Source organism: Calypte anna, chromosome 7 (genome assembly GCF_003957555.1).
Source record: "Calypte anna isolate BGI_N300 chromosome 7, bCalAnn1_v1.p, whole genome shotgun sequence".
Taxonomy (NCBI): Eukaryota; Metazoa; Chordata; class Aves; order Apodiformes; family Trochilidae; genus Calypte; species Calypte anna.
Window position 1 is genome coordinate 6,625,379 of NC_044253.1, and position 25,675 is coordinate 6,651,053.

Below are 25,675 nucleotides of genomic sequence, written 5' to 3' on the forward strand. Positions count from 1 at the left end.
GTTGGGTTGTAACGTGTGCTAGTAGTATCTTAAGCTCTATGAAGCTTAATATAGATCTGTTGCACAAATTTTTGTAGCATTCCCAACAGCTGTAGTCTGCATTTATTGCACCTCATTTGAAACCCTAAGTTGCATGAGAAGAGTGAAGTCTTGCACACTATTTTTTTGGAAACTTGTTTTGCAAGTTTGATTTTCAAAAATGTCTGCACCAAGTAAGGAAGAAACTTGTTTAAACATCAAAAATGGGAAGGCTTACTAATGACTGTGGATAGGTATCTTTTGGGAGCTTTTACATTTTACAATATTTTTACAGTCTTTTACATTATCAGAAACTATTTATATTGCACTCTCAGATAACTACAATTTTAAAAGTATAATTCTCTACCTGTAGGGTCACAGAGTTGCTGCTGTTGCACACCTCTGCTGCTGTAATTGATCTGAGAGCCCCAAGAGCAGCTGTCCCTGGGAAAGGTCTTCAATTTGTAGGCTTAGGGGAAGGGAGGGCTACCAGCAAGAAAAAAGTTTTATTGGGAAATAAGGAAAATTCTTCTGATAGCTGAAGTGTTACCCAGAATTCAGTTCCTTGGTGTGCTGCCAAGTCCCTGTCTGACTTTGGCATTTTTGTGTGTGTATTATTACATCTATTACTTCTGTGGAAATGTCAGTTAGTTTGTTCAAGTTTATGTACAAAATCAAATTGAGCAATCACTATGGAACACAATGCAAGACAGTAATTTACATTTGTAAGAGATTAATTTTCCCCAGAAAAGCCATCACTGATCTACTTGGGTTAAAAAGGAAAATATTTTTATTACTGAAATACTTGTTTTAATTGCACTGTTGCTGTTAATCACTGGTTCATTAACAAATCAAAGTATCGGTTGCAGCCAAGTAAAAAGGTGATAAATTTGAGTAAAGAGGGAGACAAGCTCTGGTGTATTGGCTAGTTTGTATCTATCTATCCCTGTGGCAGACTATCAGAGCATTTAACTAAGGCTGCTGCTTGGTTTAACTTGGAAACGCCCAGAAGGATGAGGCTGTGCTGCATACCTGCCTCCCTAATTAGCCCTCCAATTAGTGCCATAGTTAAGATATTAGAAAAAAGCAGAACATGTTATCTCTCCAGTTCAAACCGAAGTCCTCTGTAATTCAGGTATGATGTGCAATGCTGCTGCTTTTTTCTTTAGGTAGCTGCCAAGTCATGTTGGGAATGTAACAGATCACTTGGGGCTGAAGCTAATCCAGCTTCTAGCACGGCTTCCACCTCTGTTGCACTCATATCTGAAAAATTTCACTACTGTCAGCACAGTAGTGCTTAGTCTAATCCAGAGTCTCAGTTAACTGGGGCGTGGAAACTGAATTAAGAATAAACCTCACTGTTAAGCATCATGCGCAGCACCACAGTTTATTTTTATAATTTATTAGTTTTAAAGGCATACAACTCTCAGCAGCATACAGGTTCTCCTATGTAGCTCTTTGGTCTGAAGTTTCTCTTGGGAAGTACAGAAACAGTTCATGGCAGCTGCGTGCATCCCGTATCATGACTGGGCTCATGTGCTTTACCAGTAAGACTAAAAAAATGAAAAAAAAAAAAAGCTGCAAACACTGAAGTGTTTTTTTCCCTGGATGAGATTTTAATGTTTCCTAATCATCTCTTGAGTAAGATCCACTTTCAACCTGACAAATTTTGACAAATGGAACACATTGCAAAATGTCAAGTGGTTGCAAGCAGGATAAAAACCAAACCTTGCTAACAAGGAGCAACCAGATAGGGTCAGATCCAAACTCCAGGCCTACAAACCTAAACATACAAGGCAGACACTCAAATTAGGCTCACACATGTCTTGACAAGAACATAATTGCACACATTTTCAAGTCAGCCAAGATGCAATGTCATTTACACTGCACCTTGCATCTGACTCAGCTACAAGTAGTGACCTTGGTCTCAAGAATCAGACTAAGAGAACTTAAAGGGACTTCATTTTCAGAATGCTTTGTAACTTGGGCCCTTTTAAAGGTTCTGGTCTCCACCCAAGAAATAAGGCTTCCAAAATGAAATCACACTGGCATTGTGCATTTCATGATTAATACTTGTTGACATCAACAGCCAAATACAGCCAAACAAAAAACTTTAAATATGAATAGGAACAGCACAATGAATAAAGGCTGCACATCAGCCTGCACCTTGAGATCTAAGTGCTTTGTATTACTAGGTAGGAAAAGTATGTGGAGCTATCTGAATAGCACAAGAAAAAAAGTCATACTGTGAAAAGGAATGTTGAATATTGAGGTACCTTGTTTGATTCATCAAGCTGAATCATTATTTTGATGGTTTTGAGACAACTGAACTCCCATATATGAATCACTGCCCTGTACCCTGATGCGTGTTCTACAAAAGGCCAGCAGGATTAGAGGACTGGAGGTAAACACAGCTCAGCCCTACAGCCCTCAGTACACCAGTGACAGTTTCTTTCTTTTCAGATATTCCTCTACTTTTAATGTCACTAAGTGAATGTGTGTAAGTGAAAGAAAGTGATTTCAGATTATACTATTACCAGCATTTCACTTTATACTGATCCCATCCAGTCTTATTGAAACATGAGGCTGCAGTTTGGCAGCTATGTGGAGTCTGTGAGAAGCTTCTCAACTGTGCTATTACAATCTACCTGAACCCAGCCTCAGGTCCACACGGTGTTCAGTGTTCCTGTGGTATGGACATTAAATTTGTTTTAATTTTGAATTTCCTTTTCCACCAGAACATCACAAATAACATTGAATCTATTCACAGCTCAGGGATGCATTTTACATAGTAATGTAACTGTAGTAATTAAACAATAAAGAAATAACCTTTAGTGAAGTAGGTAATAGCCAGGTTTGTTCAGCTTTTCTGCTTGTTATTCTTCCAGTGCTTTTAAAAGTTTTAAGACATATCCTGAAGTAAATGAAACTGATTAAATTATTGCAATATAGTTTTAAGTCCCCACTGAATTCCTTTTGCCACTAGCTCTAATATTAAATGAAACTCAAATATACTAGAGCACTAGATTTGTTGAGAACACTTAAGAATGCTCATTTTATATGCCATAAAGTGTAATTATTTGCTTTTTAAAACATGTTCCAAATCTATGGAACAAATCTGCTTCCAGGGTTTATGTAGAGTCCCTAGGCTTGTGTGTTTTAGGGAACCAAAAAGTGCAGAAGTACAAGAGCCAAGAAAGTAACAACTGGTCTTGGTTAGATGAGTTTACACTCTGTTCACTTACTAGAGACAGTATGAAATAGCACAAAATCAGGAAAGAACAGGACTAAAGCAGAAGTATTTGAATTCTGTGCCCACTGTAGACAGAAGGCTCCAATGCTTGCAAAGTTAATTTTATGTGTGTGGCTCCTATTGGCATGTCCAGGTGAAAAAAAATAAAAGAAGTAACTGCCCCTGTTTAACACAGAGGAAAACATACTGAGAAAACCTGACCTGCCCCTAGTAACTGTACTTAAGTATCAGATTCAGGATTAAAACAACTGCTTCTAGGATAATTTGCACTTAGGTTTACAGTTTACTTGATAATAAATCTTTGCTGGGCCTTGTTCCTTTTTATTGTCCCTCTTTTTGTCTGCATTGCTTGTCTTCTGCACACTTACCTCGCTCTTCTTCTCTTTAGTTATTATGGGGAAAGTTTATCAAAAGAAGCAAAATAATGCAGCATCCTTTGGAAAGGGCTTGGTTAGATGTTGGATTTAGTTCTTCAGTTGCTCAGAACAGATGGAAGCTCTCAGTTAATGATGAATGTTCTACACCTATGAACAATCTTGTCCTGGGATGTGTCAGCTACGGGAGGCAGCTGCTTCTGGGTCGTGACATCTGTCATTAACAGACCTTTAATCTGCTAACCATTTTTACAGGATTAAAACCATAATTTTAACCAGTGCTGAAAACTGTCAGGACGCAGTGAGGGGACCTGTGCATTAGTTATGTTGTCTCTGTGCTGTTCAGAGAGTAGCATTATAATCTGCATCAACTGGGGTTCTTGTCATCCTTGCGTTTGGCTGCAGTAAACCACAGCAGTCCAACCAGAGAAGGAAGAAATAAGATTCAGCCAAGCAGTAGCAGAAGAACTGGAATACCAAGTACTATCTACCACCTTGTATAAAAGTAGACAGGGAAATAAGTCTTTTAGGGATTTGTCTTTTAGGTAGGGGCTTGAAGTTCAACATTTCCCTGTTTTAGGAGAGGCATCTGAGTGTAAATTTACCTTCTGTCACATAAATACCTGTCACTATAGAATTTTGCAGAATCAGAGCCCATATACCTAATTTATCAGGCTGCATCATTTCGAGCCAGGTCAGTTTTCTTCCAAGTACTTTGACTAATCACATGAAGGATTTAAGAATTGAACATGCATAGGGCAGTTCTTGCCACTTCCCATGTTAATGTTTGGTTTTTCAGGGATAGATTTTTAGTCTACAAGGTGAAAACTAATGCTGTTTTAGGAATCTAAAGTCTTTACTTTTCCCCTGTCAAATATGTTTTGAATCATAACATTTACCTTGACTTTCCACTTACAAGTGGAAAGAAATTACAAGTGCATCTTTTAGAAAGTTGTAGCCTTAAGAAGGGAACAAGCAGTTTCTCATCTACACAGCAAATCAGTGCCTGTGCTAAAGAGAAAAACCCAGAAGCAGTCCCTTGTGTTCTCTAATAATTCCTTTTTCTCCTTACATAGGGGAAACAAGTAAAAATTATGAAGGGCAGGATAACATGAATAAATGCTTGAAGAAGAGGAAAAGCAACAGTGGCTCTTTGAGTAGTTGTAGAATTTGTGTTATTTTCTATTTCTTGTCTCACATATGAAGGGATACAAACTATTAATGTTCCCTCCAGGTTTCAGAAGACTCCTAGAAGTTTAAACAAGGGCACTGAAAAAGTTCGTGTTTGTAAACATTTATTTTCTTGAACTGAAAAAGGCTTGCATCAGCACACATTGTACAGCCTTGCAAATTACACAAATTGAAAAAAGTTTGTTTCATTTATGTGCAATGAATCTTTAATGTCCAGTGAGCATCTGCAAATGATGAAAACTTAAACCATTAAAAAGGTTTCCAGCACTTATCAAACACAATTATCTTAGCGTGAAAAGGAAGAGAAAGAGATCCATACTAGTGGGAATACAATTAAAGTGCAAACATTTTGTCACTTGTGAAGATACCGTTCAGTTTCTTCACATTTTTGCTAAAAAGAAGAAATATTAAAATGTGATTCAGTGAACATTCTTCATAACATATTCATATTCCCCTTTAAATAATTATTAAACTTGTTGGATCAAGAAGCGAATCCTTCAAGGGTACAACATACTCGTTATTTCTTTTGACACTGCTTGAATGAATCTGAAAAGGAAGGAAGTAACCATTTAAGGAGTTAGTTACTAAAATTATAGATTTTTTTTCTCATATATAAAAAAACCAAAACAAAAAACAAATAAAAACAAAACAAAACAAAAGGGACAAAGAAGAGGTTAACTTGAAGATTTGGGGTAATTTCTAGACAATGAGTGTAATTTGTTGAAAATGGTTCTCTTTTCCCCTCCACCAATTCTCAGGTTCCTGCCTTGGAATGGACAGCTGTGTGCTGGCTGTGAAAAGGGATTATAAAATACAAATCTGAATATGGATTTTCATGAATGTTTGCTGTACAATAGAACTTTGGATCTGATACAAGAATTCAAAAATATAAAACAAAACTACTAGAAAAGTAGGGGACATTTCAACAGCATTCCTTGTAGACAGCTGCCTGTCTCAAAGATGATTCCGTGCTACTGTCTGGGATTAAACTCTGTATTTTTTTTTTCTTCATCTTGCTGGATCACTGGGTTATTCATTCTTCAATGGCTAATGTCATATGACAAAACATCCCAGGAGTCTCTATGACGAGAACAGAAACCCCAAAACATCGAGCCAATCAAGGAGAGAAGGACATGGAAGTAGTAAAGGCTGAGTGTCCACTGATGTAACTACTACTGAGAACTAGCCCTTTCCAGAACATGAAAGTCGTAGTGCTTCTTGCTTGTTCTCAGCCTGAACTTGTTCACTGAGGTACTGCTTTGTTTCTTCAACGCGTTCTGAGCAGCTGACATGGTGGGGAAGGTGGCGAGAACCGTGTAAGTGGAAGCCAAGTCACTGGGTTTGGGTGGCTCAGTGGTCACGCTGTCTCCGCTGCTGCTGTAACGACGATGCTGCTGCTGCTGTGTTTGTAGACACTGGGAATCCCTTAGCCACCGAATCTTGGCACCAACTTTTAAAAGTTCTCCAAATAGTTTTTCTGCTTCCATACGAGTTATGCCTTCTGGCAGCTCAGTAATTTCTAGAACTTTCCCCACAGCTGAAACAAGGAAAACATTGAATCTCAGTACTCAATAATACAAACAAAATGGAAAGGAGTTATTTCATACTTAGATATCTCAAACTGGCTGATACCAGAGCCTTTTTTCTCATATTCAGCACTGCTTACAGCTACAAACATACAAATAAAAGCTGAGAATACAGAGGGCCCTCAAAAGAGAGGGGGAAAAATAATGATTTTCCTTGCTTTGCAGGAGCTTTGTGAACTCATTACTGCATTTCACAGGCTTTGCCTGTTAACTCTTCCCACATCACCTTGCTAAAAAAACTACTGTCTTCTCTCAAAAAAGCCTCCCCTTATATTAGAAAAAGATTTATCTGTTAATTTTCTGCAGAGAGTTGATACTAGGTAAAGCCAGCAACAAAGATTCCAGTAAAGATATGAAGACAGATAATACCAGGTTTTACTTAGGTGACATCTTTACAATTTCAAGGAGCTAATCTGCACAACTCCTAATATGTCCCCCAAATCCATGTGCTTATTTATATTAGAATGGGGAGGAAAAAAACCAAACCACAAACTAATTTGTGGTTTATGTTTGATTTCACATTTCATGCAAGTAAAAGGAAGCAAGAGTATGTATAGTTAATATAACAATATTTAATGTAACAACAGAATAGAAATTATGTCCAGTTCACTGACAAACTTGATGTTCCTTTTAGTACTATCCAGTCCTGGTCTTCTCTGGTCTCTTCTCCAAAACTACAGTTGCCTCATTTAACCTTCTTCCCCTCTCTCCAAATCAAGTCTTCCTCTCCATCCCTGTGTTTCCATTATTTGCCATGCCCATTCCTGTCCAATTAATCTCCATTCTGGCCCTTTTCTCACCTGTGCTTTTCTTGTTACAGTCCCAGCCCATCACCATAATTCATTTTTCTGGAGGAAAAAAGAAAAAATCACCTGGTTCTCCTGCACCAAGATCTGCTGAAGCAGCTTTCTTTGCTGGTTTCTTTCCCCTGTTTCCATGTCTGTTTCCAGGCTGACACTGGAGAGATTGACATAAATGATGTACTTTAATGACAATGCACCAGTATCTTAAAGTTTCTAGGTTAGGTCAGGGAAAAACAGTGCAGAAGAATGTCTGGAAAATAAACTGTGCTACCACAGTACAGAAAAGATTTTAATGTCTAATTTTAGCAATCCTGCAGTCAGGCACAATAAATCCTTGGCTTCAGAAGAAAGGGAGGAATTGATTAAAAAAAACAACAACCACCTTAAATCTTTTGTAGAAGAACATCCCCCCCACCTCATCACATATGCTGGCTGATCCCAGGTAGAACTCAGCAAGGTTAAGGTAGGGGCTCTGTGTGTCTGTCTCAAAAATTAACTAGATGGCAGACCTTTTTATCTTGGCTAACACTAACAATATGGCTTTGCATTTCTTTTAAGAAACAAACCCACTCTTTACTCTTTGTTGAGAAATACCCACGTGTATTGTTGTTATTCAAATTAAAAAAAAATCATCTTTTAGCAAATGTTCTCTGTGATTTATGGAACTGGTGGCAACTAAAAAAATCCATACTGTGCCTAAAGCAAAATTTCAGGAAAATGTTTCATGTTTCTCACTTTTTTGTTTTTTTTTTAAATATAACAAACAAGAACAATGGGAGATAACAGAATAAAACTGACTGGAAAGCAAGCACATTCCACTCAATTACTTCTCCAATGCAATAACATATTCCCCTATTCATGGTGGTTATATTGGCAATCTTGGTTTTTTTCAGTATTGCTGGGAGATTTTAATACCTGTTGGCTTGTTACTTGTCCACGTAATAAAGATGGTGGATTGTATTGCAGGGGTTGGCCAAGCAATGGGTATCTGGCATCTCCTTAAAGAGAAAAGTAATTAGAAAGGGTTTTCTGTTATATGAATCTTCCTCCAAGTTCCTCTTCAGATGTGTACCTTACACAGAAGAGAAAGCAGTATAAACTGTGCAGAGGCTAAAAAGTAAGATTTGGGACAATTAAATAAGTGTCAGTCATGTACTGATCACAAGGTGAAAAGGTACAAAACTTTCCTGCATGTAAGGATTACCCTGAGAAACAAAATGGATGTTTTTCTTCACTGAAATTCTCTATCTAAATCCTCTAACTTCAAAATGAACTTGATAAGGCTAAAGCTCCCCTCAGTGTACTAATTTAATTATTTTAATGGCTATATCCCTCATTACAGCCAGAACATCTTCACATTCCTATTTGCTCCAAGGATACACAGAGACAATGGAACAGAACTTTAGAGTAATCACAGAAGATTAAGACAGCTGAGAGTTGTACCTTACACAGGCAACCTGGAATTCTTACAACATCAGCATGCAAAGCAATGAAAATAATGCAGCAGATAAAGATGACAGACAAGAAAATAAGACTTTCTTTATCAATAAGACAGAATTTTCTGTAGGTTTTGCTTTAAAGTAAATCTTTCTGTAAAACAGACCCATTAATTGTGATTTTGGGAACTATACCAGGATGTCTTCGCTCACTGGCAAGGTTGTTTTTAACGTTTGTTTTTTAATTGCTATCAGCTATCACATCTTAGAGAAAACTCCCTATTCTCTGTTCTTCTGTTAACATGACAGTAAAGTACTGAAATTCTTCAAGGAATTACTTCCATCTCTGAGTGGGTACTATCTGAAACACTAATTGAAATGGCAGCAGGATTGATTAGAGGCTCTAGTCCCATCAGGCTGTTTTTTCTACAAGGAAATTAAGACTTGTCACTTAGGCAGTGGTTTGATTCTGTGCATCACCAGCTACTGTGCTTGGCAGAATATTCACCTCAACACTGCATTTTTAGATACTTTCCCCCCCAAAATAATATGCCTACTGAATGCTAAGAGATCAGGTAGTCCCACATTGTTTATTTTACCTTTACAGCTGTAAAATTACATTCTTTGTCACAGTATATGTCACGTTCTCAACTGAAGCTAAATTTTCAGTGCTGAAACAGGGAATGTAACATATAAGACAGATAGTGGGCTATAGAAGCTCTCACAATAAGAAGAGGATAAAAAACATTTGAGAACACAGGGAATGTTATCAGTGCAGAGAACTAAAATAAGGTGGAATTTTCCAGGATCCTTGAGTGGCTAATTTTGATGATCCTGCTTCAATAACAGTACTACTGAAGTGAACTACAGTTAGCCAAAAATTCCTCATATAACTTGTATATTGAAACATTCAAATAAAAACCATAGACACGTTTTAGTTAAGTAAAACTATACCTTGTCCAGGGACAAAAGGTCTAGAAAACTGGGACACAATAGAAAGAGGTGTTAATGTGGGACGGATGTTCTTCATGTTTGATAGCTGCGCTGGTGCTGGTGACTGGGTCGGTGAGGTGACAGGACTACCTAGTTGAGGACTATGCTGCAACTGCAATAAACGAGTCAGTGTTTAAAAAGCACCTCGTTGAACAAGTCAAACAACACCTACAGCATTCAAATGCTGAAGTAAAATAAAAATAGCTAGATTAAATATTTATTGCCCAAAAAGAACAACTGAAGAAACATGCAAAGATTTATGCAAATTTTAAATCAGCCTGGAAAACCAACCAAAAACCTCATACCTGTGCAGCACTGTCTAAAGTGCTAAGTTCTGTGGACTTCTGCCCCCTTTGATGATCACAGTAATATTTATTGGGTTTCCACTGTGGAGGTGAATGGTTCCGAGGCTGAGGGTTGTTGGGGATGTTTAGCTGCATCATTACTACTCCCCCACCTGGTGGTGCTGCTACCGCTACAAGACAAGAAACCAGCAGGATACGGTTAGTTCATCAAACATCAACATTTTCATTTTACCAGAACAGACAGGAGTTAAAAAAAAAAACAACAGGGAAATAATATAATTAATTTTTTGCAAAATAAGAAGCTGAATTCTTGAAAATCAGACCAGTTCTTCTGCCATTACATTCCCAATAAGATAAATGTGCAGTAGGTAACTTAGAGAGCTCCCCAGAACTAGACAGTGGGCCACCAAAAATATTGGTAATGTTTTTGAAAGAAATAATTATTTTTGATAGTAGCTGAAACATTCCCTGTAGTCACTGTCAGTGCTGGTATACATTGGAAAGACCTGGAATCAATCTTTAGTCTGAGGCAAAAAGACCCTTACTTGAAAGTTCTGTATAGGAACATTTATCTGGGCAGAGACTGCAAATGGATCCTCACATCCTGTACCACTTGGCTCCTGCAGGAGCTTCATCAGTGCCGAAGTCCAGGGAGAGGAGCTGGACAGGCAGCACAGGAGGAGCAGTGAGAAGAGCCTGCCCAAGGGAGAAGCTGTCTTCCCCCCCTGACCTGGCTCTGCCCCAGGTAATTTATGTAACATCCTGTTTACTTGTAAAAGGTTGTTTGCCATTTCCTTCTCTGCTCTACCCATGGTTTACAGCATTTCTCAGAAACCACAATTAAAACACATGGTTTAAATATCATTTGATCATCCACCTTTAAAGAGGGAGCCTACAGTTTTGTATTTAACTTCCCACATCATAGCATCAGTTAGGAACAGTCAGATACAGATTATAAAATGCATTCATCTTGTGTTTTTAGACAGGCAGGTGTTTTCACTTAGCTCCAGAAAGAGAAACAAGACTGTCAAAATACAAACCAAATAATGCAGAATAATGAACTCATAATATTCAAACTATATTAGTTTTTAAAAAAATTATTCTGCAATATATATTATATTGCTATTTATGAAAACAATGAAGTCATATTAGCCATTTTTTCAACAGCTTCTAGGTAGTAAAGCCACAAACTTCTGTATTCTGATTATGTAAACCTGAGATCTACCAAACATCTAGATGTATGCTACATTTTACAGTAGAAAATTGGCTTAATTTTAAAATTTTATGCATGTATAAATATTTATAATTTATTTACATTTTACTGTTTAAAAGTATTATAGTATTCTATTCTCTAGCATAATATCTTGATTTATCTGTTCTGTGAGAACTGAACACTCAACAAAAATATGTTTGTCTTTCAAAACCATTTCCAAAAATGTATCACAACCTGAAAACATTATTTAAACTGCAAAAAAAAAAAACAAAACTTGGTACATCCAGACAAACTTCTTTCTACTACTTTTAATTCTACAGCATTTCAGCAAATGAAAATAAATATAGTTCTTTTCCTGAAAAAGTATCTTGATGAAATTAAGTCTCATGTAAAATTCAAGTCAGTTTGAGGCCACTATCACCTGTCAAAACCCATGAGAAGGGAAACCTGGAAGTCCTTAGGAGGCTCCCCAGGTTTGCAGTCTGGTAACATTTTCTAAATTTCTGTTACATTTTCAAAAGAAATGGCACAGAACCCTGCTGCTTGCCTGCGGGTGGCTTAACTGTCCTTCATTCATCACCTCAGTATCACCAAAAAGCATGCTCCTCTTTGCTCAAAAAGCCCTGTCACAATGGGCTTCTTCCCCAGTCTCCAAATGTCTCTAAATCAGAGCCTCACAGGTTTGAATCAGTGCTTCAAATCTGCATAAAAAGCACTCTTGGGACAGATGAGGAGGGCAGAACTAGGCTGATTCTGGACATCCCCAAAGGACAGGTCTTCCAGAATTGAAGGAAAAATGAAACAAAACCAAACCTGCCTATGAACTATAATACACTACTAATCTTGCCACTTAACTGTATGTTATCTATTTACTAACAACAGGCTCTAAAACTATCTCAAATGATAAATGTTTGTAAGAAACACCGAATTTATAGTGGAAACTAGGTCATTGACCTAAGGTTGCCTTATCTACTGCTTACTTGCGAAATACTGAGACAGCAGTATTTGAGATTACCCCTTTTTGTCCAACCAAACCTCTAATGTATCAGCTTCCCTACTGGCAAAATAAAGACAGTACCACTCTGATCACAGGACTGTTCTATAACCTCATTTGGAGGCTAACTAATGCTCCTCATTTCCTGACCCGTCCCATCAATTATATGGCTGGAAATTGGGAGTTTTTAGGTGTTTGGATATTAACGTTTATAAATATTCCATGGACATGACAAGCTCTGTGTCACGGCTGTTTTCACATGCTATTTAGGCTGCTATATATACACCTTCTAAAAATTACCCAAATGTTTTGTAGATCAAAACACTCCCAACTGGATTCAAGTGCTTCTGCTAAGTGACACAGCTCTGCCCAAGGCTGTCTCCAAGGTGCCCTTGTGAAGCTGGCTACTGTTTAAGTTCCCAGTTGTCATTTGAAAAGTTACAAATACAGAAATTCAACTACAAAAAAGTATTTGCAGAGACTGCACTCGAGTTCCAGCTGTGCTAGCAGTTAGCCAGGAGACCAACCTGATACTTTACCACAGATTTCTAGAGAGAATGGCTTAGCTGAAAATCCCCAGAGAATATACCTGTGATTGGCTGCATGATGGAAAGACCACTGGGCGAACTTTTACATGATGAGGGTGGAGACATTATGCTGTAGTGCACAATGGAAGCAGCCTGATGTGGCTTTGACTTTGATGGCAATAATGTAGGAGGTGATGGCTTCTGACTCGAATGGTTGCTATAAACTATGAAAGTAAAAGCAGTAAATAAGGCTACCATAAAATCAACACCAAAACACCCCACACAGCTTCGGAGTATTTCATTTAGCTTTTCAGCAGGTCAAAAAGCTACCTCTCCTCTCTACCCAAACCCAAAACGCTTACAGTTTTCACTCTGTTTTTAAGAACTCTTAAGGAAATCACTATTCCTACTCCACTAAGTGAAATCTAGATTCCTCATTGAGTAGAAGAGCCAAGCATACTGCTTCCAAAACATTCCTTGCTCACTCTATCAGACATAAACCCAAACTTCAGCATTTTCAGACCCATGCAGATATTCAGGACAAGATGAAAGTCATTCTGTAGACAGTGTAGAGTTCCCATGTCTGCCCCAACCAACCCACAGGCAGACCCACAAGGTGTTACCATATATATACTGGATGTGAAGAAAGTAGCTTGAAAGCTTTCATTTGAGATGTCAAATTAACATACCTCCAATTTAACTTAAAAAAATGGAACATGGAAGATAATACAATATAGTAATTAATTCTAAATCTGTTAATGTCAAAAATCCAATCACCCACACAATAAAAGCTACACAATTTTGAAGACTTTCAGTAAAAACTTTATTTCCCCAACCTGCACACTGCTGTCCTTGAAGCTGTTGTGTGTTACATGGTGATGATGTTCTAGGAAACTGTATCTGCTCTGATCCAGGAGGCTGCAAATATCCTACAGATGAGCTGCAATAATAAAAAGAACATGATTAACAGGTATTTATGCTACACTCATTTATTTAATCACAACTGCTATGGCTACAGCAAATCACTGAGATTCTGATAAACGTAAAAAATCCCACCTACCACCAAACCTACTCATTCCTTGAGAGTTACGTTACACATCTCTTTCTTGACAAAAACTTACACCATGCATCCATTAAAAGCTGTACAAATTCACCTGTTTTGGCACACAGTTACTTTGTCTGTAGTGCTATATTGGTGTATAGCCACGTAGAGTAACAATAAAAAGACAATTTGTTGTCTCTGCCAATTAACCAGAATTCAGTTTCAGGTTTCTGACCCACACAGAACCTTCCATGAGGATTTGGGTGCAGTCCCTCTGCAGCTGGAGCACATTCAGCTTCAGAATAAAGTAACACAGCTTGAAGTGATAATTGCCTTTCACAGCTTTACCAAATAGGGTGGTGGACCAGGAGGGTGACTCAAGGAGATAAACAACCTTTCATTTGTTTGTAGTATGTACGAAAAGGATAACTTAAAAAATGTGTTTAAGCCATTTTTCAGCACAGTCAGGGAAAAAGCAGGCAAGTACAAAACAGGCAAATTCCATCACCACAAACCAATCTTCCTGCCAGAGCCAGAACAACAGGCTGGTGGATCATAATCGGAATGGTGCCTATATAATCCTGTGTTTAATTTCTGTACTAACCAATAAAGTAAATGTTCTGAGGGACAGATAAAAAATAGTATATCAAATTGTGGAAGAAAAAGTAGGTGTGATCCCACTGGGATTTACCATTTTTGCTTATGTTGTCACAAGAAATTTGTTCCATCCTTTGTCCTACAGTTCAATTATGTAACTTTAAAGATTTCCTTCCATTAAATCAGACAAAGCTCAGAGTTGATATCTGTGTGCTCTCATAGCTCCTCATCTGTCTACTGATCACAGTTTTCATTTGTGACCTGTAGGTTAGAGACTATTCCATTCCCACAGAACAGTCTTCTGCATTCCTTGTCAAAGTGCTGCAACATAACTATTGTGATAAAAGCAAGATGCTGTTATTATCTGCTCCCAGCTCCTAACAAATGTTTCCCTGTTCAAAAGAGAGGGACATTCTCAATGACACAACAGATCAGGCAACAAAACTTATTTTAAACAGAGTCAGGGATTATGTGTGCCTATGACTTCACTGAACCTCAAATCTAACTACAGAAGAAAAGGACAAAGAGAATCTTCAGTCACAAAGAACAGATTTAAGTAGATAAAACCACACAGCAATGACACAAATAGTAATTAAGTCTCTGCACTCACAAAAGGATGAAGCAAGCATCATACTGTTGGCTGTTTGTTTAAAAGCTGCAAGCAAGTGATTTAAAAAATGAGGCACATTTTAAAGTTTAAAAAACTGAAGAAAACTCTGTAACAAGCAGTAGAGAAAGAAAACTTTGAAACGAGGATTAATCCTAATGAATTCTTTTAGGTGTCTGCCTGCCTGTTCTCTCACAAACACTCAAATAAATTGTGCTGGGGACACAGACATGCACAGGCAGGACAACACGTGTAGACCAATTCGCTGTTAGCAAGGTAGGTAAAAAGAAATCATTTATCAAACAAAAGCCAAGCATAGAAAGAAGTCCCTATAGCTGTTCCATGAGCAGCTTTGTGCCTGCAGGCCTCATTAGCAACAAAGTCAACTAAAGCTTGTTCCAGACAAAGGTCTGAAAAAGGAAGTCCCTGTTTTTCTGGGGTTGAAATTCTCTTTTGTCCACACCTAACTAAAGCAGTATCCTTGACAAATCCAGCCAATGTGGACAGGCAATCATCTTCAGCACTGCTGCACAAAGGCATTGCTACTCAACACACTGGTGTTTCACATGTAAGAACAGGAGGAAACTTGGGATGCTGACCTGTAGAACAGTGTTGCCTGAAGAGATGCAGAAACAATGTTTTCCAGTCTAACAAGTATGTCCCAATTAAAGCAGTACTGGTTGTTTTAGTCAATTGCTTAAGAGCAAAAATAAATGGATTAAGTTCTGTAAGTCTGCCTTTAACATACATTTTAATATATGCAATACTTTAGCAGATCCTGTCAGTTCCTACAAGGCAATTAATCCCAGCTGATGAGAAATCAAGTACTGAATTAAACCCACCTTAAATTACTCTGTTGAGCTGATGGAATGACGCTGTAGTAAACTGGCATTCCTGTTGTGGGCAATCCTTGATTTGACTGACTGGGAATCATAACAGGCTGCTGATATGTCTGCTGGGGCACTGCTTGGGAACCTTGAGGCACCGAAACCTAAAATTGAGAACACATTAAGGCTTTCCTCTGCAGAAAATGCTTCTTTCTGCCTCCTGACCATCTCCTAGTTAAGAATTTTTTAAAGAAACAAAAATGGAAAGATCTGATGGGAGTTCTCTATATCAGAAGACTATGGTAACAGCAGCTGGGATAATAAAAAACCCCAAAACTTTTTATCTTCTTCCCCCAAAATGGAAATGTTGGTTTCAAGGGTCTCCATCAATGAACAGAAGATATTTCCTTTACAACAGGAAACAGGATGGTGGGGAAAAAGTCTTACGACCTCTTTCTTCCCCATCCTCTGAATTGCAAATAACAGAGCACACAGCTTTCAACAGGATACAACTTGTACACCTTTGACAGAGTTTTTTTTCTCACTTCAATTGCAGGTTTGTGTTTATTCTTTAATTTCTGTAGCCAAAGCCACCTTTGACACCTGCTTGTACCTTTCTACAACTTACAAATCAATGCACTTCCTTGCTGCTAACTACTTATCATCATGATCACTCAAACATACAAAAGATTGATTAGAAAGTTATGAATAAATTACCCACCTGATAAGATGGCACTGAAGGATATGGAACAATCACACCTTGAATTTGATTCCCAACATTGTTGTGTTGGCCACTGACTAGATTTTGATTCTGAGTCTGTTGAACTCCAACTAAACCCTGGTAGTTTTGCTGCTGGCTAGGCAAAACCTGGTAACCTGAAATCATAAATTTAAATCTTATTTGGAAATAATCAACACATTTTATACACAGTTGTCTATGGGAAAATGTATGTGCAGCGTTTTCCAATGGCTTTTTAAATCTGCCAGCTTCATAAGAGTTGAACTTATCATGCATATAAAAGGAAGCCAGCATTAGAATTACCAGTTCTGTTCCTTTGGATCCAGCATGAAATACTATAAATACTACTGGCAATGGTGCTCTTGCATGCTTGCAGTATTTATTTACACTCTGAGTTACATGCATTAACACCTTGACTTAACAGGTGAAAGCTGAAAGCATTTGCACAAAGCATGCTACTAGACAGTATCAAATTAATTGTCTGTAATTATCAACAAGGCCATTCTAGGTACTTAAGTTTTGAAATTCTCCTTATGCTTAATTCTATTAACAAATACCTGAGGTGGCCTAGGGATGGGAGCATCTTGGCTCTGACTCAACACTCAATCACACTTCAAGAAAACTTGTGTAGGACATTTGTGTGCAAATCTTTTTTAAAAGGGCAATTTCTACTGAAATATAGTGCTAAAACCAAGTGAGAACTGAGAATTATCTTCCAGGTAAAAGCCATGCTTGTTTGCAGTAGAAGACATTTTGTATTCAAAGATATCTTGTGGGAAAAAAGAAAAATTTTCATATTCACCCTTCTACACTGTCCCTACAACAATTTGTTAATACTTAAAGTGGTATTGTCTACCTTTCAAAAATGGCCTAAAAACACCCAACCCTCCTAAAAACTTTAAAAACCACAGGCAGAAGTGCCAACAGGACATCTGTGCATTTATCAGATCCAACCTTAACTCCCACTCTTTTTTTTTTAAGTGTAATAGTAGGTAACTGCTACCATGATGTAAACACATGCAGAACACAAGTAGAGTTCTTTCTTCCATGTTCTATTAAACATTTATGAGCTACTTACCACACCAGCAAAAAACAACAACCCGTAACTATCAGTTAATTAATCAGCCAATTATCACTCTGGAATAACAAAACTGGGCTTGTCAAGATGCACCAGCAGCAAGAAGAGGCTGTATTTAACTTGGACACATCTACTGACCTTGACACTCCCCATGCTCCCTACCTTGGTTTAGAGCTATAATAATGCAAATACAGCTGCAAAAACTCAGTTGGATTGTTTTGTTAAACTGCCTTTCATAAAAACTGCATTATTCTGAAAATAATTAGTCAATTAGCACAAACCACTTTTTTTCTGAAAACAAACCCCACCAACAGTCATGATTACATACATACAGAGTACAAGGAACTCAGTCAATTAATGGTCTTTGCTGGTTGTCTCTATAGAAATTGCCACAATGAATACTAAAATGACTTAAAATAATCAAATATTGCAACAGAAAATTAAAAGGGAAGAAGGTTCAGTTTGTTAAAACTGAGAAAGCTATTCATGAGAAACAGGCAACATAATAAATATTTTCAGAGTACTGTACAGAACTTCAGAACAATACATTCTTGAATCAATCAGTATTTTTAATAACTGTGCACAGAATACCCTCTCATATCTGTAATGAGCAAAATGCTAAAATGTCCTTCATTACAAAATCACACACAGCACCTAAAAATCAGCAGAATTAGAAGCTGTGGTATAGGAGAGATGCAATCAATATATCTGTAACCTAAACCCCTCATTTCCCAGAAACTGCAGTAAGAGTATTTTTCAGCTTTTTCTGGCACTTCCAGAGACAGACACAATTCTGCAAGCAGTGAGAACTGGAACAATATAAATTGACTGCCAAGAAGGTTCCCTACAGCTCCAAAGAGTGCTCTATTTTTAGCTTCACGGTTTCACCTCTGCAGAGAGAGTGCTCTGACAGAAACACAGCACTCAGCAGAAAACCCTCACCTGCCAAGCAGGTTGTCTCATTACACAGGAACACTCAAACAGCAGGCAAAAAAAGCAGCATGCTTCTTAATATTTACAGAATTCAAACCACTGTTAATGTATGAAAAGTTAACTTACAGCACACAGAAATACATCTTCCCAGTAACACATTAAGAGAGAGAAACAGCTTTTATTTAAGAACAGAAAAGCAAAATACAATCACTTGGTTAGCAAGCTGTGAGCACAACTACTACAACTAAAGCTATTATTTTGTCACTGGTACTTGTGAAGTAGGAGCTGGTTGTATTTTGTTGTGGAAGTTGTTCCTACAGTAACTGTAGTGCAGGTAGGATTTTTAATTAATCTGTTGTAAGTTCTCATGGTAACTGGGCCCTCATTATCCTGGCGATGGAATATGCCTTTTCCTTAAGGAGAGTTTTCATCTCCCAACATCTTTTGGACAACCAAAGTATTCTTATTAAAAGTGAACCTTCCAAATACTTCATCTGAAACCCCTTTAAAAAGGAAGCCAGGAAGCAGCTGAAAAAGAGACCGGTTCACTGTGAGAAATGTAAACCTCTCAGACAGTGTTACGGCCCCGAATCCAACAGCTCATTAATAAAGTCACTCCATAATATTAAACCAAAACTGGCTTCAGTTGCCACGCTTTCAGAAGCTGTCATCTTTTATCTAAATTTGTGTTTGGAAAGTTATTGCATAGTTAGTAACCACTTTATAAAAGGAATAAAACCCACAGCTTTTATGTCATACCAGATTTGTTACTTCTTATTTTTGACCAGACACATTGCTCTGTTAGCCAAGGAACGTGCTGCCTTTTGTCTCCAGACCAGCATGCACATCAATCCTTTGGGAAGTAGCTTTGGGTCAACTTAATACTAACATGCAAGGTTTGAAATAAATCTACATGAGAGACAATTTCAAAATGCACCATCTCACGAGCAGTTAACACAACAGAAAACATGATGTGAACCTTCCATTTCTTGAATGCTGCTTCAAATTTGCCTACAAAGCAGCAAATGAGAAGCCAGCAATGTCTAGGTAGCAAATTTCCAGATTTTGAGTGGAACCCTGACCCTGCAGTTGATAGTAAAAGACTTCTCTCTACCATTAGTGCTTGTAAGCACTAAGTAACCAAACAGGATTGAATGGAGTGATTGGCTGGACCACTCCTCCACTAAAACATCATCTGTTGATGTCAGGGTTACAGGTACAAGGTATATTATCAAAGTAGTAAAGTGTTTTAGTAAAGCTTTATTTCTTCTAGGGCACAGAGGGAGATTTTAGCTGCTGCTTTTCAGGCTGTCCACACTGCAGAGCTAAAAACATACAAGAAACTCAATCACAACCAAGCCCTGCCCTTTGCATCTTGGTGCTGCTGCACCCCATGCTTTCAAATTCAGATTGTTTTGTTCAGCTACACATATACACTGGGATCTCTCCAATCTGGAGTCTGTGTGTCATTCACATAGGGTGTCCCCATAAATGGAGATGCAATCCCAGCTGAGCCTCACACTTTTTTGCTGTTAAGAAGCCGAGGTATTCAAAATGCTGAGGAAGGAAATCAGGTTGTGTAATACAGTTGGATAACATCTTTAACACCAGTGGGTAAAACAAGTTGCAAAAATGAGTAATTTCTTTTTCTTTGAAAAATGTCAATATACTTTCACTTCTGAAGAGTGAAAAGTGTGAATGTTTTGCAGTACACAGGTAGTAACTGTTTTAGAATGATCTGACAACCCTGTCCTGAGTGGGCACCACATCCTGGTGATTTTGCAATGAAACAATCCTTCAAAATTCAGTTCACTGAACCCTGAACTTCAAACTGAACTGAACTTCAAGTGTTGCTACAATCAGAGCACTTCCTAGAATAACTGCAGAAGAGGTGACCAATTCCCCTACAGGCTACTTATAAACCAGCTAAAAATAACTCCTTTTAATATTTGTAAAAGTTGGTCTTTCATCTTATTTCTGTAGAGCAACACAAAGCTGGGGACAAAGGGAGGAATTGAACAAATCCTTCCTGAAAGAAACTCAAAAGGACACCAAGTCTGCTCAATTAAGACATGGTATGAAAGTCTGGTTTTTAAGTCTCACTGCTTCCAGACATCACGAGTTACTTCTGAAAATTTTGACTGTAAGTCAAGATATTACTCAGAACCAGATTCCTTTCAGGAATCCAAATCTTATTGAAGAATTCATAACAATATTTTAAAGTACAGACTATCAGAATGATGGTAGCTACAGTTATAATCTGTAAGGAATAAAAAAAAATAACAGGAAAGAAAGGAGACAGAAATACAGGTTGAAAAGCTTGGAGAGGTAACTCAGAAGCTGTAGAAAAGTCTTTTCTAAAAATAGGAGTGGAAAACTCATTCTAACCACTGAAGTCTCATGAAACACTCTATTCAACACCCAGATAGGTACCTTGAATCATAGGACAGAAAGACAAATTAGAACAGTATCACCAGTAGCCAGACCAGTAGTCTTTTCATGTCACACCATCTCAAATTGTTACCTTCTGTTTAGAACCGTCAGCTAAGGTACATCTCTGTAATGTGATATCATTTGAAGATACTAATTCATCTGACTTTGAGAGCTACTAAGAAGTTTGTAACTATGTTAAATTTTTCAAATTATCCAGTTCTAAAAAAAAATTAACTATCTTGTATTTAAAATGACAGCATAAGCCACCTGGAGTAATGGCCCAAATCTCATGCTTGATGAACAACTGACTCAAATCCTTCCACCTTTGGCTCGTTACATTTTGTATCCCACACCTAAACCTCTACCTCCATTTGAAATTGCACAGCAAGATAAATTTAAAAAGCAAAACCAAAAGAGAAAGCACACAAGGTGTTGTAATGAAATGCTGAAGAAGTTGAACAAACCTGTCTGCTGCCCAGGCTGTGCCAGAGGTTGGTTTTGCTGGGTGTTGTAATGGACAGACACGGGTCGGTACTGTTGACTGGAGTGCGGGTACTGACTGGGGGTGCAGTAACAAGCTGGCATCTGAAAATCAGGAACAAAAGAGATTCACTACCAGGAAGTTCACAGAAGGCAGATACCAAAGTGCAAAAAGAACCACGTGAGAAAAGCAGGATGCAAATCTTATTAAAAGGTGCAACTGATACTAAATGGTTTAGCAATTGCATAGCTCATTCTACCTAAATTCCCTCTTAAACAGCTGATTTCTTCTCCTTTCACAATTTATGTAACAATTCTCAGTGCCAGTCTTCTATGAAGAAGCACTGGAACACCAGAAATCTACAAGGAACCTGAGTTTTACCAGCTACAGTAAATAGGAAAATTTATGTGATTATTGCTTCTCCAGTAAACTGTAGTCATTAAATTCAAAGCATGTAAGCCTGAAAAGAACCCAAAACAACCCTAGAAAAATACATTTTATTAAGTACTTAATGCAGCAATTGAACAGGGAGGCTTGTGAGGAGGTTGATATGAACACCACGATCAGTTTTTAAATACAGCTTTTGTCAGGATGACAAGAGAGCCACTGTACCTGTGGCACAGGCTGCTGCAGGTATCCCTGCTGCTGGAGTACTTGCTGGTTGACAGGGTGGCTGGATGGTGAATAGCCTGGAGCAGAAACTGGTTGTCCAGAGGGTGTTGGAGGTGCAGCAGCTGCAATGATATAGCCAGGTTGCTGTGGGGGCTGGAGGACTACAGTGGACTGGAACATGGCAGCATGAGGTTCAGCTGGGTCAGCAGGGGGCTGGCGGGCAAGACTCATATGGCTAAACTGGGATCCTAGGTTGTCTTGCTGTGATAGTAACAAACAAACAAACAAACAAAAAGAAAAACACACATTCACAAATGCACATTCAAGAAAAAAATAATAAAATAGCCAAATATCTCTGTGAGTTTCAGATATGAATATCTGAAATTACTGTGCATTAGCAACATCAGCCAAAGAGCAACAGGAAAGAACAAGGTGGAACAAAGCAGTAAATTAAATTCAGAGCTGGCAAGAGGAGAGCACATTCAGACTTCACTCATTTCACTGCAAACATTCAATTTCTGGATTACATCTGCCTCTATGTACAGTAAAAGAATTCAATTGTCAAAAATAAACACAGAATTTGTCTCACTGACTCTTTCTGATTGGACTCCAAAGCCTAAGTTAAAACATCTAACCCCAGGTACAGCAGCAGAAGACATGAGTTTTGCTAAAGTAATGTTTGGTTTCAAGAGCAGGTTAATGAGACTCTAATATGAATAACAAGGTATATTCCATCAACTTGGTATTACACTAGATGCAAGGATTACTTGCTATCAGGCTAAAAAAAAATAATGTCTGCAAAAAATTTATTCTAGTGGTTACTGTCTGTACTTTATTAACATCTGAAACTATGACACTGATTGCACTGAGCACAGCAGGAGTCTTGACAAATTTGAAACTTCTATTAGTATAGCCCCAAGCAGACTTTTTATTGAAAAAAAAAAAAAAAAAAAAAAAAAAAAAAAAAAAAAAAGAGAGAGCAAAACCCAAACCCCACGCAATTCATCATCAAATTGTCAACATCCTGGAAATTAGAAGTGATGAGCAGTACTGCATTTTTTTGCTAAACAGGAAGATGTGGTTTACTGTTCAAAAGTGGACTCTAAAAAACTTCTGAAACAGGAACATTAGATATATTTTAAGACCACCTAATCTTCTCTTAGATCACCCTGAAGAAGATATGCATTAAGAAAGAGTAGGTGCAGTCTCTCTTTTACCAGTTAACTGTGTTAATTTTTTGGTGACATTTTATTGTTCACAGGCCAAAGAAATTCTTAGTATCACAATTTTCACCTAAAACTGTATTGAGAACACCTTTACATCTTAAAATGCCCTATTTTCATTCTTTATTGATGCCAACTGATGCAGCTACAATGCTCTTTTCTACACAGGATTTCACGTTGTTTCTCATAACAGAAGCTTAAAGAGGAGACACTGGTATTTAACTGTGGGTTAACAGTACCACTAAAAAGGTAAAAGGGACAAACCCATTCTCTGCTTTAACAACCAAACACCTAACAGTGCCAGTGAATCACAGCAGCAGGCAGCTCCAGTGGCTGGTAACAGCAATTTACACTCAATTCACACACGAAGTTCACATTGGTGAATTAACCATTCTCATTTCATTACTAAGGAGGTAAGTTCAGTCCACTTGTATTCAAACTCTCTGAAATAAGATGAGAAACAACATTGCTGACAACAAGACACTCCCCAGGAGTGTCCCCACTCCTTTTAGAGTCCTACCCCTTAAAGTACAGGTAACTGCTATAATGTAGTTCTTATTAAAGACAGGCTGTTGAATTCAGGTAAATCTGTCTCTATCATTAGAAGACATTTCTGATTAATGTTTATAAAAGAAAACAGCTCTGAAAACATACTAAAATAGCTACTCTATAACAATGGGGTGGCTTGAGTTGTGCTGGTTCCTAGGAGCCCACACAAACTGCTCTATCACTTCCCTATCCTTAGCAAAACAGGGGGAGAAAATAAGATGAAAAACTCATGGATCAGAAAAAGGAGGGGGAGATGACTCACCAAGTAATATCACAAGCAAACAGACCTGACTTGGGGAAGATTTCATTTCCAATTAGTAACAGAGTAGGATATAGTCAGAAACAAAAACAAAACTAAAAGCAGCTTTTCCCCAATCACCTGCTTTTTTCTAGGCTCAGCTTCATTCTCAACTCTTCTTCATCCACCCCCCAAGTGTCACAGGGGGGTGGGGGTGTGACTGGTTGGTGACACCATCTCTGCTGCTCCTTCCTCCTCACATTCTTCCCTGCTCTGTGGTGGGTACCACCCACAGGACAGTCCTTAACACAATCACTGAATCATTTAGATTTGAATGGATCCTAAAGATCATCCAGGTTCACCAGGACACCTCCCACTAGACCAGGAGGCTCAAGGCCCCATCCAACCTGGTTCTGAACACTTTTAGGGAGGGGGCAGCCACAGTTTCCCTGGGTAACCTGTGCTAGTTTCATGAACCTCCTGAATGTCCCTTCCACATGGTGCAGTCCTTCAGGAACCAGTCCTGCCAGCAAACCTGCTCCACTGTGGGCTCCATGGAGACATGGGTCCACAGGACCTCCTGCCCTCCATGGGCTGAAGCTTCCTTCAGGGCTTCTCTATCTGCTCTGAATGTGGGATCCTACATGGGCTGCAGGGGAAGAACCTGCTTCAAAATGGTCTCCTCAAGCTCCAGGGGAATCACTGCTGCAGAACCTGGAGCACCCTCCTCCCAACCTGGTGTCTGCAGAATTCTCCCTCCTCTCCCTCACAGCTGTTGCATGGCAGTTTTTACCCTTTCTCAAACACATTATCACAGAGAAGCCATCAGTGCTGATGACTGACTGAGCTTTGGGCAGCACAGGGTCAGTCCTGGAGCTGCCTAAAACTGGTTTTGTCCAACATGAGGACAGCTTCTGATCTTTTCTCACAGAAGCCTCCTGTGCAACCCCTCCATGCTACCACAGCCTTGCCAGCCAAGCCCAACACAAAATGGTACTCAGAGCATCAGAGCAGTATGAGGATCTGGCACACCTCAATTCTTGACCTCAATTCTCTTGGATAGCCTTGGATAGGCTATCAAATAGCCTTGGATAACTATTCTCCTTTAACCAGGTTTCCGTTTCAATTTGTGTGAGGTTTTTTTTAATTTGTTTTTTTTTTACAAGCAAAAGACTAAGAAATTTCATTTTCAGATTCTATTTATTAAGCAAGGGAAACTAGTGAAGTGGAAGCCTTGAGAGTTCTGGCAAAGAGGTGAGAAAAAGGTGGCCTCAAAAAAACCCCACCAGAACAGCTGATCCCTCACAATGTATTAGCAGAAGAAAGAGCAGAGAGAAACAACACGAAAGAATGGAAAGAGGTTAATCCAGAACCACCAAAAGGTACTGACTGGCTAACAAAACAATTAGCACTGAAAAGATGTTTCTTTGTAAAGGGAAATAAAATGTATCTTTACTACAGAAACATATAGATACAGCCTTAATTGTACACATTTCTGCTGAACTCGAAATAAACACATTAAAATCATAGGAACTACTTTCCCCCACTCAGGTAATACTTCCCTGTGCCTGAGGAGCCAGCCAGACACCACACACCACTTACAACCAACCAAGCCAAGGTCAG

The 25,675-nt window shown here is 38.4% G+C and overlaps 1 protein-coding gene across 12 annotated transcripts in view; it reads right to left on the reverse strand.

Annotated features, from left to right (window-relative positions):
* Positions 1 to 4,923: 4,923 nt before the first annotated feature.
* Positions 4,924 to 25,675, reverse strand: part of R3HDM1 (R3H domain containing 1) — an 80,734-nt gene continuing 59,982 nt past the window's right edge. For 8 of the 12 annotated variants that reach the window (XM_030454630.1, XM_030454631.1, XM_030454642.1 and 5 more), the window contains 11 exons: positions 22,043 to 22,303; positions 21,414 to 21,534; positions 16,488 to 16,642; positions 15,782 to 15,930; positions 13,530 to 13,633; positions 12,756 to 12,917; positions 9,960 to 10,129; positions 9,616 to 9,766; positions 8,141 to 8,223; positions 7,295 to 7,379; positions 4,924 to 6,373 (listed from right to left, as the gene is read on the reverse strand). In XM_030454630.1, the coding sequence (XP_030310490.1) occupies positions 6,009 to 6,373; positions 7,295 to 7,379; positions 8,141 to 8,223; positions 9,616 to 9,766; positions 9,960 to 10,129; positions 12,756 to 12,917; positions 13,530 to 13,633; positions 15,782 to 15,930; positions 16,488 to 16,642; positions 21,414 to 21,534; positions 22,043 to 22,303 (1,806 nt within the window). In that variant the 3' untranslated portion in view covers positions 4,924 to 6,008. The remainder of the gene's footprint in view (positions 6,374 to 7,294; positions 7,380 to 8,140; positions 8,224 to 9,615; positions 9,767 to 9,959; positions 10,130 to 12,755; positions 12,918 to 13,529; positions 13,634 to 15,781; positions 15,931 to 16,487; positions 16,643 to 21,413; positions 21,535 to 22,042; positions 22,304 to 25,675) is intronic. The other 4 variants (XM_030454635.1, XM_030454640.1, XM_030454636.1 and 1 more) reach the window with 1 other exon arrangement.